Consider the following 15,899-nt stretch of genomic DNA (forward strand, 5'->3'; position numbering starts at 1 on the left):
CTGTAGGGCTGGGCAATATGCAAGAAATATGTTCGTAGTATTTTAACAGTGCAACATCAGATTGCATCATTAACTCCCCCAGTCGAGAGATCGGTGAATATTCTTGCTTTATTGATTTTGCTTTAAAAATTGTATTCATTTATTGAACACGGAAAAATTCAAACTGCACTTCAAACTAAATGTAAAAAGTTAATAACCACCCTTCCCAGCCCATGATTTGATAATTTCCCTAGTTTGTCGATGATGGTCTGTCAATGAGTGTCGCAATAGGAATCGGGATATTTATCAGATCTCCGATATCCGATTATATCGTCCTATCGCCCAGCCCTAATTTGCTATGGTCTCCTATTCATGCATTCTCCTATTCTATAAAAGTTTACCATGAAATAGTTTACTTCCACGTTCCAAAACTGGAAATGTGAAATGGGTCGACATAAACAGTCCTAGAAAAAATATTTTCAATAAAAAGTCTCTAATAAAAATATTAGAATTGTGTTTCAATTTTGTAGTCAGAATTTATGTCTTTCCAAAATAAATGAGTGCTGAGTATTTCACAGACATAGACATAACTTGCTACTAAGTGCGCTAACAATTAAAGAGTTAATGTCACTAACCTGGAAAAATAAACAAATCAAGTGATTAGATCATTGTAGACATGACTTTATTTCCAAATGACTGGTAAAAACCTGCACACTGACTACCTAAAGATAAAACTAACCAATCATGGGGCATTTCCTGCACAACGATGTAACTGACAGTGTAACCACCATAGATGCATTGTTGTGGAAATTAACTAACTAGTCGTGACTGTACCGAAACCATAGTAGCTATGCTGCACATCCATCATTCGAACCATGATTGTTGAGCTGTCGTTAATGTCGTTTTTCAAGGGGTGGAGTAATAACTTCTGCAAATATTACATTATAATAGCTCATTTACATGTACACCAGAAAGGCATTTAATACTCGTCATACACTGTAATAGGACAGATGCAATAGATGGGTTTCCCTCTTTATTAGACTTAGGTGTTCCCCGACACACTTGAGCATAAGCATATGCGCACTCTTCAAAAACATATTAACACCATTTATGCTTTAACATATAACACTTAAAAATATGTTAATAAGCTCTTTCTCTTCACAGGCTTTAATCCCTTAAAAGGTTGTACTCACATTTACGTGACGTTTCAGAATGCCGCTTTCTGTAAAATCCCGGAATACATTTTTTCTTAAATTCATGTAAACTTGGTCAAAGTCTATATATATGGAATGGAAGATATAGAAGCCTCAGAGATATCAAATTATGTCAAATAACAATAACAGGTGTTACTAATAACAGGTGGAGAGCTGTAGTTCCAACCACACAACTTTGCGATGCTTTTTTCCAAATCATTGAACTATGTTGGTAACGATGGATCTTGCAACCATTGTTGGCTAATGATGCTTTTTGGAAACGCAAACCAGATCAGAGCTTGTGATTTTAGGAAGTATTTTCCATAATTGTGTTTAATATGGTGAAACTGTGAAATCATCCAAGAAGTCTGTTCTTATGTTAATTATCACATTGAATTGAATGCAATAATTAACATTAAATTGTTTTATGGTGGACCAGCATAGCCATGTAGTTTGTTGACAAACATGATGGTAAAGTCTTGCTTGTTAAACTACTTAAGAAGCCAGGTTGGGAAGAAGCCAGCATCCAAAACCAACTATGCTGGTCTTTTCAACAGGGGAGTGAGAAAGATGGATGGAAAGTGAGAAAAGAAAAGGAAGGAAAGAAGGGGCATCAGAATTTGTCTTTAATCCCTCTTGGGGCAAATTCAAACCAAATGTTCTCATTCCATCATCTTTAGATTTCTTTATTTATCACAGGTTTAATGTTTCATGTTGATCTTCTTCCAACAAATTCTCTACCTTTTAAGGTAATGAAGAGAGAATATGAAGAGATGAGAATCTGGAGTGGTTGAGAGATGCAAGAGCTTTCATGTTTTTCAGATGATGTTGCTCAGGTTACATCTGGAGATGATTGTTATAGCTCACCACCATGTCAGATAATACTGCACAATCTGCTCTCTTTCTCTGATGGGTGGATCGATGCAGAAAGATGCCAAATGTTTTTTACATTTTAGTTGTAGCCTTCTCTTTTTATTGATGGAAATATGGGACATCAATTAATACAAACTGCAAACATTTAGGTACCAATTTGGGTAATCAGAAAAATTGTCACTCTGGTTCTTTGTGTAACAATTTACCTAAATCATTGAATTGTGTAACTATTTATTAGATTTACCTCCATGTAGTGCAGGCCAATTTATTTTTTCTTTTAATTCAAATTTCTGTTTTGACATATTTTTTAAAAAAATTTGTATTTGACAAATTAAGGCTTTGCATAAAAATATTACCAAACACTAGTTATGTATGTTGTCAATCCATCAAATGCTGTATAAGGAAGATGTTTATAGCGCTTGGCTTAAGCCACTCCCAATCTGATCAGCTGCACATGTGTGCACGCTTCAGATTAACCTAACATACGTTAAGGACATGAAGACTGATATAAAAGACACAGGTGATATTTCCACTATGATTGTACAATGCGATTGTAGCTCATCTTCATCCATCATGTATGTATACATTGTGTTCTGTGCTTGTTGATGATCGGCCTCTTTTCTTTAAATACCCATAATAAAACAGGCGCTTTATATCAAATCATATGGATAGGCTATAAATGGGAGAATCAAACATCAACAGCTCTTTCTTTTATCATAATGATTCAGATAGATCGCTAATTATTGCTTTGTTCTGTGACGTGTTTCAAGTGTACTGCATCTGTAGACAACATTTGCCAAGTGATCATTTTGACAAACTTTGCGAGTTGAACTGAAATGGGTAATCCTTTCATATTGCAGCACCGCTCAACATGTTCAGCCAGATGGCAGGGGTGTATGATTATACATACAAATGGTTTGATGTACAATGAGTACTTTCTAGGTAAACTTGGTCATTTATGGATGTTGATTTTCTTGATAGGCTTGTTTTAGATGAAAATTAAAGGCTCCATGAAATCAAAATGAAAGTTTTGCTGGTTTTAGTCTATATCTACAGGCTTTAATGTCATCTTTATGCTAGTGTACTTCTAAAAGTTGGCAAAATTTGTTTTCAGAAGTCATAAGCATTTCAAGTCTGCCTTCTCTCTCTTCTGGCTAAAAAGACGCAGCAACACCCATGATGTCACATAGAGGTTCAGAACCTTGTCCAATCAAATGCTTTCTAGAACAAAAATGGACTGATATCTGTTCAGTGCTCCCGGGTGTTTTCTAACTGCCGCTGATAATGCCTTCGGAACACAGTCCATGCTGTTGGGTTGTTCCAAACAGATTTTCCAATAAGAATAGCTTAAAAAGTGGGTTCTGACTGACCGTTATCACCTTTCAGCCATCTGAAGCTCTCACAGCAGAGGGCATTTGTCTTCGAAGGGAATAGGTGATAGGGATGATCACTCATGAATGGGACGCGCCAACACGAGAGCTGGAAGAGAAAGAAGTTGCTGCAGTTTATTTATATTTTGTGTGTAGTTTAAGGGGTATAAAGCACCAGTAAGTGTTCTTTATTTACAGTATGCTTAGTGAACTGTGATTCAAAACATAAATATATTATCTTTTACTCACGTTTGTCATTCATCTTGCAAAGCGGCTCCAGCCTCATCAAAAGCAAAGACTGCAATGTACTGTGTGCATTTATAGGCTGGTTATGGATTAATGCTGTCAGATCACTGTTTGATTCTAAAAGTCAGTGAAAAAGCTGGCCAGTATTGAGATCGCTTCTCAAGTTTACCCTGTAAGTGTCTCTGATATTAGCAGCATGGTGGCAAGGGGTGTGTGGGTATCTGTCTGTAAACAAAAGCCTTTTTTTTTTAAATGGGATGAGTCATTCGACATGCCCCGTCCCCACTTCAATACGTCAAAACACCAAATCGAACCTTGCTCATCAAAGCACTTCAAAGCCTTTAATACCTACATTGGCTAAGAAGTATTTTGCAGTTGTTTTTATTTTAACTATTATTTCTCAATATCTGGGTTTATTAGATTACTATCTATATAACTTTAATATATTTTACATTTACACTATGTTGACAATTTCCTATGTGGTGCATTTTATTTTATTATTATTTTTATTTTTTTGTGAATTTTATTCTTGCACAGCTATAATAAAAATAACTTTGATTTCTTTAACCATGTTACCTTGCATTCTAATAAAGAACATGTTATTTGAATCATAGTGAAGTTAATTTTTAGTTGAGGAATTGAAAAATTGAATTAAGTTTAAAAATTAAAACAATTTGTTTGCATATCGCCAGCAAATACCTCCATGGTGATATAATGTAACAAAATAGCATGCTGGTGTCCTGAGGTATATGAAGACTTGGAACCCTCCTCCCCTGTTCTGGGCGTCACCTGAGCTCTGACTCACCTGAGTACAATATGTTCATTGTTTCAGCGCAAGAGAGAAAGAGAGGCAGGGCAGAATTGAACTGAGTGTAATGAAACACTCCAAAATGAAGGAGCATCGTTTTTGTCTTCAGTCTATTATTTGACAAAGGTCTTTGGCTTTAAGGAGTGTTCTTCTCTATTTCTTATGTCTTTGATTTGTTCGTTTTCTATTTTTGGCAATTTGGAGTGTCATGCATAGTCAGACAAATATCTCTGTACCAAAGAATGTCTACATAGACAGCTGCCTTGAGACAGGGCAGGTCACTTTTCGCCACACAAAATTTTGAGCTTGAGCATTTAGCTGCTTCAACACAATATACAGTGCCTTTAATATGGGCCTATTTGATGTCCGACTTCGAGCATCATATAATACAGGTCATTTTCGTTTCATCTAAAATACATCCCAGTTAATACGGGACAGTTGGCAACTTTAATCCTAACTGAAATGGAACCTCACAAGAATTGACTGACTTAGAATTTTTCACGTGTCAAAGTTCACTGCCATTTTACACACCAAACAAAAAAAGACAAGTCATTTCACACTAAACCAGTTCCATTCATCTGTCAGGTCATATGGTTATTCCTGTTGCTCTTCATTGATGAGTTTATAGTCAGATGTATCTGATTTTGTCTTGTACTGTATCCCCAGACATGAAGTTCTGCATTCTAGAGCATGGAGATCGGAAATCTAATATCCTCTCGGAACATACCCTAAGAGCTTATAGTGTAGCACCCTTACAAATTACAAATTTAGTGAGGGTTGAGTTTTATTGAATGATTGATATAATAAGAGCCGTAATAAGATCACTGTTACATTGCATTCTGCTGCTTCCCATAACCAACATAGCCACCCTTATTATTAAAAACCTTTTAAATGTAAGAAAAAGCATGTGACATTTATTTATTTGTTCTTCACATTTTTAAGTCTCAATACTTAGCAAAGTAATAGAACACCTCTCCAAAATAAGCTGCACAATTTGAAGTATCATCCATGTCTTTAGCACAGACTTTATGGGATGAATAATACACCAAAGTAAGTATAGAATTTCCAAGGTAAGCACCACTAATAAGTTGCACTTTAGGCAACAAATTGCCATCTACATGTTTCTGAATAAAATGGCAATTCATCAGTAGGTTATGAACCATTGTTATGCTTTTGGTAAACCGTAGCATTGCTTTATGATGTTTGAAGTGGTACAATACCACACTCTCTCCTGTTGTAAGTATTGTGGAATTATTTTGAACCGTAACCACCCATGTCTCATTCCACGTGCACGTTCTTGCACACATTTTCCAAAATATATGCTTCCATCTGACGTGTATTAAGGTGATTAGCCTACTCTGAGGGACCTTCTTGGGTGGTCAGGTCAGTTCAGGCTGCCCATGCATTCTGCCCATTTAATAAAACAGCACAGATTACAGGTGCTCTGAATTTAGCCTGTGCACAATGACAGTATTTGATCTAAACAAATGTTTTTTTTAAAAACCACTGAATAGCATGAGCTCTCTGTAGGTCTTTCTTTGCCTTCACTGCACTCTTTCATTTGACATGTAAAAGAGAAAAGTAACACACTGCTCTCAAAAGCCTGCTAGACGAAACTAGTACAAGATTGCATGGACCCCCATTTTTGTAAAGAATGTGTCTTGAAATAATGTGCCATTTTTAAAAGTGATTTTGAAGAATTTCATGTCAGTAGTTTATAAATTGTTTGTGATTGCATAAACTGGTTGTTTGGGATTATAAATGTATAGTTGTTCTATTGAAGGGGCATGTTTGTGATTGGCTACACAAAATGTGCTGCTTTTAGAGGTTAGTTGCTTTTAATTATGCATAATTGACTGTTATTTCTATAGTTAATACATGTAATATGTGTAACAAGGACACTGTAAAATAAAGTGTTACCCAATTTCTATTTATAATACAATGTGGTTTCTTTTGCCGTGGCACTGTAGATTGAGTAGTTGTCTCTTGTGTAATGTGAAATTGTATCTTTATCTCCTTTCAGGTTCACAGGGAGATGATGTATGCTGGATGGGATGGCCATCCACTCCGGCAGCCCCCGATGGGCCCCCCTCCACCCCACATGCAGGGCTCCATGTCCCCTACCACACAGCATAACATGCCTCCTTCCCCTTCTCGTATCCCCTTCGGGCCACGCTCTGGAGGCAGTGGGGTTGGTGGTGCCACAATGCCACGTGAGCGAGCCGGACACCCGCTCCCTACCCCTGCCCGTGCGGCCTCCCCCTGCCCCAGCGCCATCCTCGAGCGTCGCGATGTCAAACCTGATGAGGATGTGGCCGCAAAGAGCATGTCACTTCCCTCCAGAGTCGAAGGCCATTACGCCGATCCCTATATGTTACAGCACCATGCCCCACCCCCTGACACAATAGACCATCCCTACCACCGTGCCACTGTGCGCTCTTACAGTATCCCTGGTGTTCCTATGGAGCCGGCGGACCACCATTCGCTATTCCGACAAAAAAGCAGGAAGTACACTGACAGCCAGGTGCCCATGCTTGGCTCCAAAACCCCACCCGCTTCTCCACACAGAATGGGCGAGATGAGAGTGATGGACGTCCACACTGGCCAACCACAGAGTTCCATGACTCTAGAGAGGTCCTCGCCTGTCAGACAATCATTTAGAAAAGAGGCTCCTATTACTTTGGATACCATGGTAAAAGCGAGGGGGGGCATGGTGTCCCCAGCAACCCCTGATTTTCAGGCTCACAATCCTCTGGTCCCCTCAGCAGATCCTCAGACACGGTGAGTCAATAAATAAGAGCAAACAGGAATACGAGAGCATGAAAATAACTAACCATTCATCTAAATCTTGTCCCTGGATACAGCAGCATTCTAATGTTTGTATTCTAATTCTGCATCAGTAATGTTTATTGTAACAATGTTTTGTCTTCCATTGCATTATAATATTCTCTAACTGCATCCAAACACATACACCCCAGTCAACAATGTCTTTTCTAAATATTTAAAGGCAGGTGGTATTTGGTGGATGGACATTCTCATTCTAGAGAACATTTGATTGGACAAAATGAGTGAGTGCAGTGTGAGTCATCAATAGCCACGTTTCCACTATCCGGCCAACTGAGAGTCTGCTAGTGCGTGCCAGGGCTAGCTGTGTTCCCACTGTCACTTCCAGTGCTTCATCGTGCCTCCCCTGGGCTTCTTCGGGGCCAATAGCCCTGTCCCGCCAATTACCCTTGGGCCAAAGAAGGCCAACTGGGGATTTGAGACGGTGTCAATGTCAAAGGTGGAGTTTCAGGTCAGGTCAGACGCTTCAGCACCAAGATTCTAATTTCCAATTTTTCATATCTAGCTTCCAGCTTACATCAGCAGATCAAAGGAGTATAGAGAATCATCAGTACTGGTCAGTAGATGAAATCAGAGCTCTTATTAATATAATGGGCTGATGAAAATGTGCAATATGTGTGTCTGCCGAAATGAAGAGGTGATTAAATATATTGGTGTCAAACTCACCAAGTTGTGTATCCAGTGCACAGCGGTACAGGTTAGGGAAAAAATATAAAACATTGTAGACAAAGTACAATCCATGTTCATTTCGAGGGCTAGTTAGTGTCCAGAATCTGATACCTCAGCACAAGTTTCCCTCTTTCTTGTGAAATGGGTGGGTTGTGTGACGTTTGTACCAGGGCGGCACAATAAGGGCTGGTTTTAGGGCAACGGTGAGGGGCTATTGGCCCGATGGTGGGAATGCAGATCGATTTTGGTCCCACAGGTCGAGGTCTGAGGCTATTGGACCTGGCTGACCAGTTGATAGCCTTGGCTTGCACTGGCCCAATGAAAAATCAGCTATTACAGCTATAAAGCAGCTATCGATGCATTGATCAGATAACCATTGATGAGATGTCATCGATGCTGCATGTAAATATAGATGTATATTTTGCTCTTTTATTTAGATACTCTAATGCCAACCACGTCTGTACGCATTTCCATCAGCGGATGCTGCAACCTTTTGATATTCATCTGGCTTTATAAGCATTATATATGCTTTTCCTGTGCGACACGGATGTGTACGGTGTGATTAAAGCCTGAAGTAGCCTGAAGAAGAAGCAGAGCATCTCAGGCGCACAGATGTGAATGCGATTTAAAACTGGCTTCCCTCGATATCGTGGCGCATGCAACCAATTTGATTTCTACTTGAGATTTTTTTATTTGCAAGCGCTATGGAGCAATTGATCTTATGTTTCTTACGGAAACGTGGCAAAGGGAAAATGAGTTTGTTTACCTAAACGAGCTCTGTCCTGTTGGCTGCTCTGTTACTGGGATGCCTCGATTGGCACGTCGTGGTGGTGGACTTGCTGTTGTGCAGCGTGACAGTTTCATATGTAGAGTGATTAACTCAGAAAATGTTGCCTCTTTTGAATCTCAAATGCTTAAAGTAGGCTCTTCTAATGTTTTTTACAGTGTGTTAATTTACCGCCCTCCGGGCCCGGCAGGTGTCTTTCTTACTGATTTTACTGACTTTTTATCATCTATCATCAAACTTGAGAGGGTTTTAATTTTGGGGGACTTTAACTTGCATATTGATGATTTTACATGCAATACAGCTACTAATCTCCTTTCTATTACAGACTCTTTTAATTTCATTCAGCACGTTACTGGACCCACACACATTAAGGGTCACACCCTGGACCTTGTTTTTTCTCTTGGTCTAGATATTGTAAATACACTTGTGGAAGATGTACATGTGAGTGATCATAGCTGTGTGTTTTTTAATATTAACTTTCCTCAAGATCCTCCGCCCCAGATAATTATGACACAAAGGCGGATTATTAATCAAGACACTGCAGAGAGGTTCTCTGCCTTGTTTGACCCATGTTCTCTGAAAGGATGTACTGATGTTGATGAATTTATTTTATCTTTTAATGGTCAGTGCTTATCGATTCTAGATAAAGTAGCACCAATTAAATTGAGCGCTGTCTCCCACAATAAAACCTGTCCATGGATTGATGAAGCTATCTTAAGTTTTAGGAGAAATTGTAGAAAAGTAGAGCGTCTTTGGAAGTCTTCTAAACTCGAGGTTCACAGGCTCCATCTTAAAGATCTAATGGTCACCTTGAATGAGATGTTGAAAAAGGCGAGAATGTGCTTTTTTTCTCAACTTATTTCCTCGAATAAGCACAATCCTAAAATCTTATTCGACACCATTAATACAATAGTTTCTCCAACTAGCTCTCAAACAACAGTGTTATCTAGATCTGACTGTAATGAATTCCTCAACCTTTTTGTTAATAAGATCAGAGACGTTAGGGCTAACATTGAACCACCATTGGCTCAGAGCTTTGCCTGTGACATGTCCCCCCCGCATTGTTGGTCCACTTTTACACCTGTGACGTTACTTGACATTACCTCTCTGTTACATTCTATGAAACCATCATTTTGTCCTATGGATGTTGTTCCTACTGTGCTATTTGTACAAGTTTTTGACTACATTGGCCCCTGTATTGTTGAGATGCTTAACTCCTCACTCTTAAATGGTGTTGTTCCTGCTTTTTTAAACATGCGGTTGTTAAGCCTGTACTTAAAAAAACGAATCTGGATCCGCTACAACCGGAAAACTATAGACCAATTTCGAAGCTTCCTTTCATGTCAAAAATTCTAGAAAAAGTTGTAGCTGAAAAACTCACCCTTTTCCTAGAGAATAATGAGTTATTTGACAAATTCCAGTCTGGTTTTCGCAAAAAACATTCCACAGAAACGGCGTTACTTAAAGTTTCAAGTGATATTATGATGTCAGCTGACTCTAAAAAATATACAGTGTTGGTCTTATTGGACCTCTCAGCAGCTTTTGATACAATTGATCATAATGTTATGTTAAATAGACTTCGTGATTTGGTTGGCATGTCGGGATCAGTTTTAAAATGGTTTTCATCCTACCTGTCAGGTAGAAGCTTTAGTGTGAATTTGAATCAGATTGTGTCTGAAACTGCAGAGTTGTCGTGTGGGGTACCGCAGGGTTCTGTCTTGGGTCCTATTTTGTTCCTCTTGTATATATTTCCTCTTGGTAAGGTTATTAGTCAGTTTAGCGACATATCTTATCACTTGTATGCGGATGATATCCAACTGTATTGCTCCTTTAAGGAAACTGAGTTGTTTAAATTGTCCTCTTTAATTAACTGTCTGTCTAGTATTAAAAAGTGGTTATGTGAGAACTTTTTGCTTCTCAATTCTGACAAAACAGAAACACTAATTATCAGCCCCTGAAAGTAAAATCCCAAAGATAATACAACATATTGGCGACTTAGGCCCGTCTGTCCATCCGAGCCTCAGGAGCTTAGGTGTTGTCTTTGAGTCAGCTATGTCCTTGGAGCTTCATTCGAAACAATTAGTTAGAAACTGCTTTTTTCAATTGAGGAACTTTTCAAAATTAAGATCATCTTTGACTAAAGGTGAGTTAGAGATGATTATTCATGCATTCATCTCCTCCCGTTTAGACCATTGTAACAGTCTTTTTACGTGTTTGAGTAAGAAGGAGCTTCATCGCCTCCAGGTTGTTCAGAACTCTGCTGCAAGGCTTTTAACCCGCGTTAAGAGAAGAGAACACATCACACCTGTTTTAGCTTCACTTCACTGGTTACCAGTCCAGTATAGAATTCATTTTAAAATTCTAGTTCTTACTTTTAGAGCCTTGCATGGCCAAGTCCCTACCTACATCACTGACCTGATACAGCCGCACACTCCTACCCGGAGTCTCAGGTCTTTAGATCAGATGCTATTAGTTGTTCCCCGTACCCATTTTAAAACTAGAGGGGACCAGTCATTCCAGGCAGTCGCTCCCAGGCTGTGGAATGCTTTGCCTCTTGTTTTACGTTGCGCAAACTCAGTTGATTCTTTTAAAAAACAACTGAAGACTTTGCTCTTCAAGCAGGCTTTTGGTTAGTCGAGGGTTTTTTTATGGTTGTTTGTAGTGTTTGTTGTTTGTATTTTGGGGAATGTATTTAAATTGTTTTTGTATTACATTTTACTGTGAAGCACTTTGTGATGTTTATCTGTGAAAAGTGCTATATAAATAAATTTTACTTACTTATGTCAAATGGCTGGACAGCCTCGGCACTGATGAGGGATAGAGAAAACATCAGAATCTATTACAAGACTTTTCAAATCTTCACATCAACACCCTTACTAACTTAACTCCGTAAACAAAACAAATGTGGAAGTTGTAACCAAGAAAAAACACAGATAGCACATACACTTCTGTCAGAAACAAGTTGTGGGTATGTAAGTATTTTGGATTGAAAGACTTGCTTCACAGTTATAGAGATGACAAATTGTCATTTGGGACTTTATTTTTTATATAATTTGTTTTTCTATTTTATTTTGAAGTACTTTATTTTTGTGGATGTCCCAATGTGGCTACTGGATTTGCAACTTTCAGAGAGTTCAATAAAATATTTAAATTATAGTTTGGTTGCATTTTTGAAAAATGAACAAAATTGTGTAAAATAGGCTCATAATATCATAGTATCAATTACAGGACCCTGAATTGGGTGTAATCAAAATCGCATCGCAGACTTTGAGGTATTGGCAAACATGATAAAACTTGATTTTCATCCATAAATATTAGGTCCACATAATGAAAATGTAGGGTTGATGTGCAGTGTTTTGTGCAACATATGTGGACCTAATAATTAGGGATGAAAATACCTCCACATGACCAGGCTGCACTGCAACCAAACTATAATTTAAATATTTTATTGAGCTCTCTGAAAGGTGCAATCCAGTAGCCACATTGGTACATCTACAACAAAATAAATTACTTCAGTTATTGAAAAGATTTATACAGAAAAACAAATAATATAAAACATAAAGTCCAAAAGGACAATTTGTAATTCACATGGTAATGTTAAAGCAACTTGGACCAACAATATAAAACAAGGCAGAAAAAATAAATAAATAAATAAAATATATATATAACCCTGCGGTTGTGTCGGTTTCATGTAAATAATTTTTTTGTGCTTAGCTGTGTATAATCAGGTTTTGTTCTGTTAGCATAGAACAGCGAATATGCAAAGTCCACACGCTACAGTATTAAGTGTTATTAAGGGACAGACACCGGCTAGAGGCAGCTAGCATCATCTTGTAAAGTAATGAAATAGTCAGAGACAGGAATATTGGTTTTGAACAGTGTACATTGGCACACAGATAGGGTTAATAGTCAGTATCATGAAAATGCCAAAACCAGTGCAGCCTGGTCATGTGGGGGGTAGTTACATTTCACCCCTAAAAGTTCAAAGATGTTTAGTCTGCATTGGCATTGTTCCCTGTGTTTGTATTGTATTACAGTATGTTTTTGTGCATCAAAGATCAAGGACAGAATACAAAATCTCCCTTCTGTTCAGTGTCAATACTGATATTGCAGTTAGTCGTGACCTTTAGTCTTTTGAGGAGGTTTATTTGTAATGTAAGTGTTTTGATGTACAGTACCATTCCAAAAGTTTGAAATCACTGTTTTTGAAAGAAAACTATACTTCTGTACAACAATGTATTTCATAAAAATATAATAAAATTAAAATAAAAGATACATACAGTATACTGTGTATATATTTAAGCAATAACACACGAGCAAGTGTGCAATATGGACCTACATCTGCACTGCGTGCCTGCGGCCAAATCACAGCAGTGCTGGTTTAAGGACATATAGCATGATTGCGAGTTTGATATAGTTTATTTACAACAGTTCAATGAACAAGTACATTTTAAAAAACTGAGCACGGTCATAAAAACGCATTTGTGCATGGAACTACTATCTTGCGTGATGGATCAGAATCTGCCGTTGCTGGTTCAAAACAAATGATGCGTCCAAGCCTTCGTTAGTAATTAAAAAATGTCACTTCAGAAATAGTATCACGGCTTGTGCTGTTTGCTAACTTGTTATTGGATAAACAAGGATGGATGGATGGATGTGTGTGTGCATGTGTGTGTGTGTATGAGAGAGAGAGAGAGAGAGAGAGATTATGCATGTGTGATCACCTGTTGCCACTCCCAAGCAGAGATCCTGTCAGCTTTCTGAAGATCAGCTTTCTCAGTGGAAAAATAGCGTCCAAGCAGGGTATTCCTCCCTATTTCGCGGAAGGTGTTGTGCAAGAGTCATTTACTAAAGAAACCGCAATCTTCTCTGCCATTTTAAACAGTATGTCCTCTCCAATTATTTCCGGTAAGAGGAAAGCGCTTTGAGTTTGTGTAGTTAATCAGTCTGTTGTGTCTCTCAGCTGTGATGAGCCTTTATGCTGAAGATGTCTGTTTAAAGCCGTTTAAATATATTTCCTAGCTTTAATAGTGTAGTAGTAATACAAGCGATCATGGTGTGCTGTTGAATATAAACACTAAGTGACGCTGACTCACTTCACGTCACCAAATAGCTCATTGCACACAAATATTTTCTTTTGCCTCCACCTGCTGGTCCCAAAATTAAATGTACAGAGACAGATAGCTCTTAACACATCTGCACTGCTCTTAAACATTAGTTTAGAAATGCTGAACACAAGCAGAGTGATACACACAGTGAAGCTTCCGAGTGATGATGGTGTGAGACCATCAGTACTCATGAACGTCTCTCATGCAATCAGATATTTAGGACTGGAATTAACTGTTTTATATATATATATATATATATATATATATATATATATATATATATATATATATATACGTCTATATCTGTATAGCCTTTAAGGATCTTCTGTGCAGTTTCACATGAAAAGTTTACCACTGTGAATGAAAGCTTGTAAAAAGCTTCCCATATTGTGATAAAGCAAGTGTTTCATTTGACTAATTCTCAAACTCAACTTTTTAACTGAGTAATTAGCATTAATGAACATAGTCCCATTGTGATTTTTGATATGCTTAATGTGCTCAGAACCACACAGCACTCTCTCTCACCCTCTATCACCCCACACACAACCCATTAGTAGTAAGCATGCAATATGCTCTGTATTTCACTGCAGAGAGAGAATGAAGGCCATGGAGGAGCAAATAGCCAGTCTGACTGGTCTTGTTCAGCACGCTCTCATAAAGAGCCACAGCACTAACGGCAGCAAGGAACACCCCAGGTAAGCTGGGCAGGCTGGGTATTGTAGTTCTCTGGCCATGTCACAGAACAGCTTCCCAAATTAAATGATGGAGATATAAAGAGAGTAGAACCAGAATAGAATGTTGGTGTCTCTAATCAGGCATTGAGGCTTTGAAGAAGGCTTGGTGGTTTAGATGACTACTAACTATCAGCATGAACTAATTGACTACTCACCCTCACTGTAACCTGTGTTTGTGTTTGCATGCATATAATGCCTGTGCAGCTGTAACTCAGACTAACTGCAAGTGATTTGTGTTAAATCTGAGTGATATTGAGTGTTTTTGTATGTATGTGAGTATGTACGTTCAGTCATTTGATCTCTGTCCCATTTTTTTCAGTGAGAAACCAGTAGACAAGTCCGGATCACCAGTTCACAGCACATCTAGCAAAGGTAAATTATTTTCTTTCTTTTGTACCTGTGTCCTATTCTTCCTTCCATCCTCCCTTCTTTCTTTTATTCTGTCATTCCATCCTTTCATTCTTTTCCACCTGCCTCCTACTCTTCATTTCTTTCTTCTTTTTCCACTTTTCTACCCATCTCATATTCTTCCTTCTTTTCTTCCTTACTTCCTTCTCCATTTGCCTTCTATTACCCCCCCCATACTTTCTAACCATCTCATTCTTACATTCTTCCTTCATATTCTCCTTCATATTCTTCCATCTGCCTTTTATTCTTCCTTCATCCTTTTTCTACTTTTCTACACATCTTCCTTCTTGCTTTCCTTCCATCTCCATCTGCCTTCTATTCTTCCTTTCTTCATTCAGTCATTCCATCTTTGTTTACCTTCTATTCTTCCTTCCTTCTTTTACTACTTTTGCCTATCTCTTATTCTTTCTTCCTTCAGTCATTCCATCTGCATCTGCCTCTTATTCTTCCTTACCTTCCTCCTTCATTCCTTCTTTTCTGTCTCCTGTCATTTCTCTTTTATTTGCTTTCTTGCTTTCTTCCTTTCATCCCATCCTTTCGTACTTTCCTTCCTATTTTCCTTCCTTCCTTCTCTTGCCTGACACCATCTGTTTGTGTGTTTATTTGTATGGCTCTGTAGATTGTAATGCAGGGCACAGTGGCTGTAAATGCATCCCAACAATCTGATTTCTCCCACTCATCTGTCACTCAGTAATGCAGCCTGCCACATTTTCCAACGTTTTCCACATATACATACTGACACAAACATACAGAGAGAGTCCCTCAGACAGTGCAAGCCACCAAAGAGCAAACGCGTCTATACGCTGTCTTGCACACTCGCATAAATATGTACTTTTGCAAGAATTGTCAGGAATTGCTTTAAGTAAGACCATTATCTTTT

At 38.3% G+C, this 15,899-nt stretch overlaps 1 protein-coding gene across 9 annotated transcripts in view; it reads left to right on the forward strand.

Moving 5' to 3' along the window:
- LOC127634072 (sickle tail protein homolog) overlaps positions 1-15,899 on the forward strand; it is a 167,422-nt gene that overhangs the window by 134,516 nt on the left and 17,007 nt on the right. For 8 of the 9 annotated variants that reach the window (XM_052113489.1, XM_052113490.1, XM_052113494.1 and 5 more), the window contains 3 exons: positions 6,493-7,250; positions 14,468-14,572; positions 14,931-14,983. In XM_052113489.1, the coding sequence (XP_051969449.1) occupies positions 6,493-7,250; positions 14,468-14,572; positions 14,931-14,983 (916 nt within the window). The remainder of the gene's footprint in view (positions 1-6,492; positions 7,251-14,467; positions 14,573-14,930; positions 14,984-15,899) is intronic. The other variant, XM_052113486.1, reaches the window with a different exon arrangement.

Source organism: Xyrauchen texanus, chromosome 41 (genome assembly GCF_025860055.1).
Source record: "Xyrauchen texanus isolate HMW12.3.18 chromosome 41, RBS_HiC_50CHRs, whole genome shotgun sequence".
NCBI classification, from domain to species: domain Eukaryota; kingdom Metazoa; phylum Chordata; class Actinopteri; order Cypriniformes; family Catostomidae; genus Xyrauchen; species Xyrauchen texanus.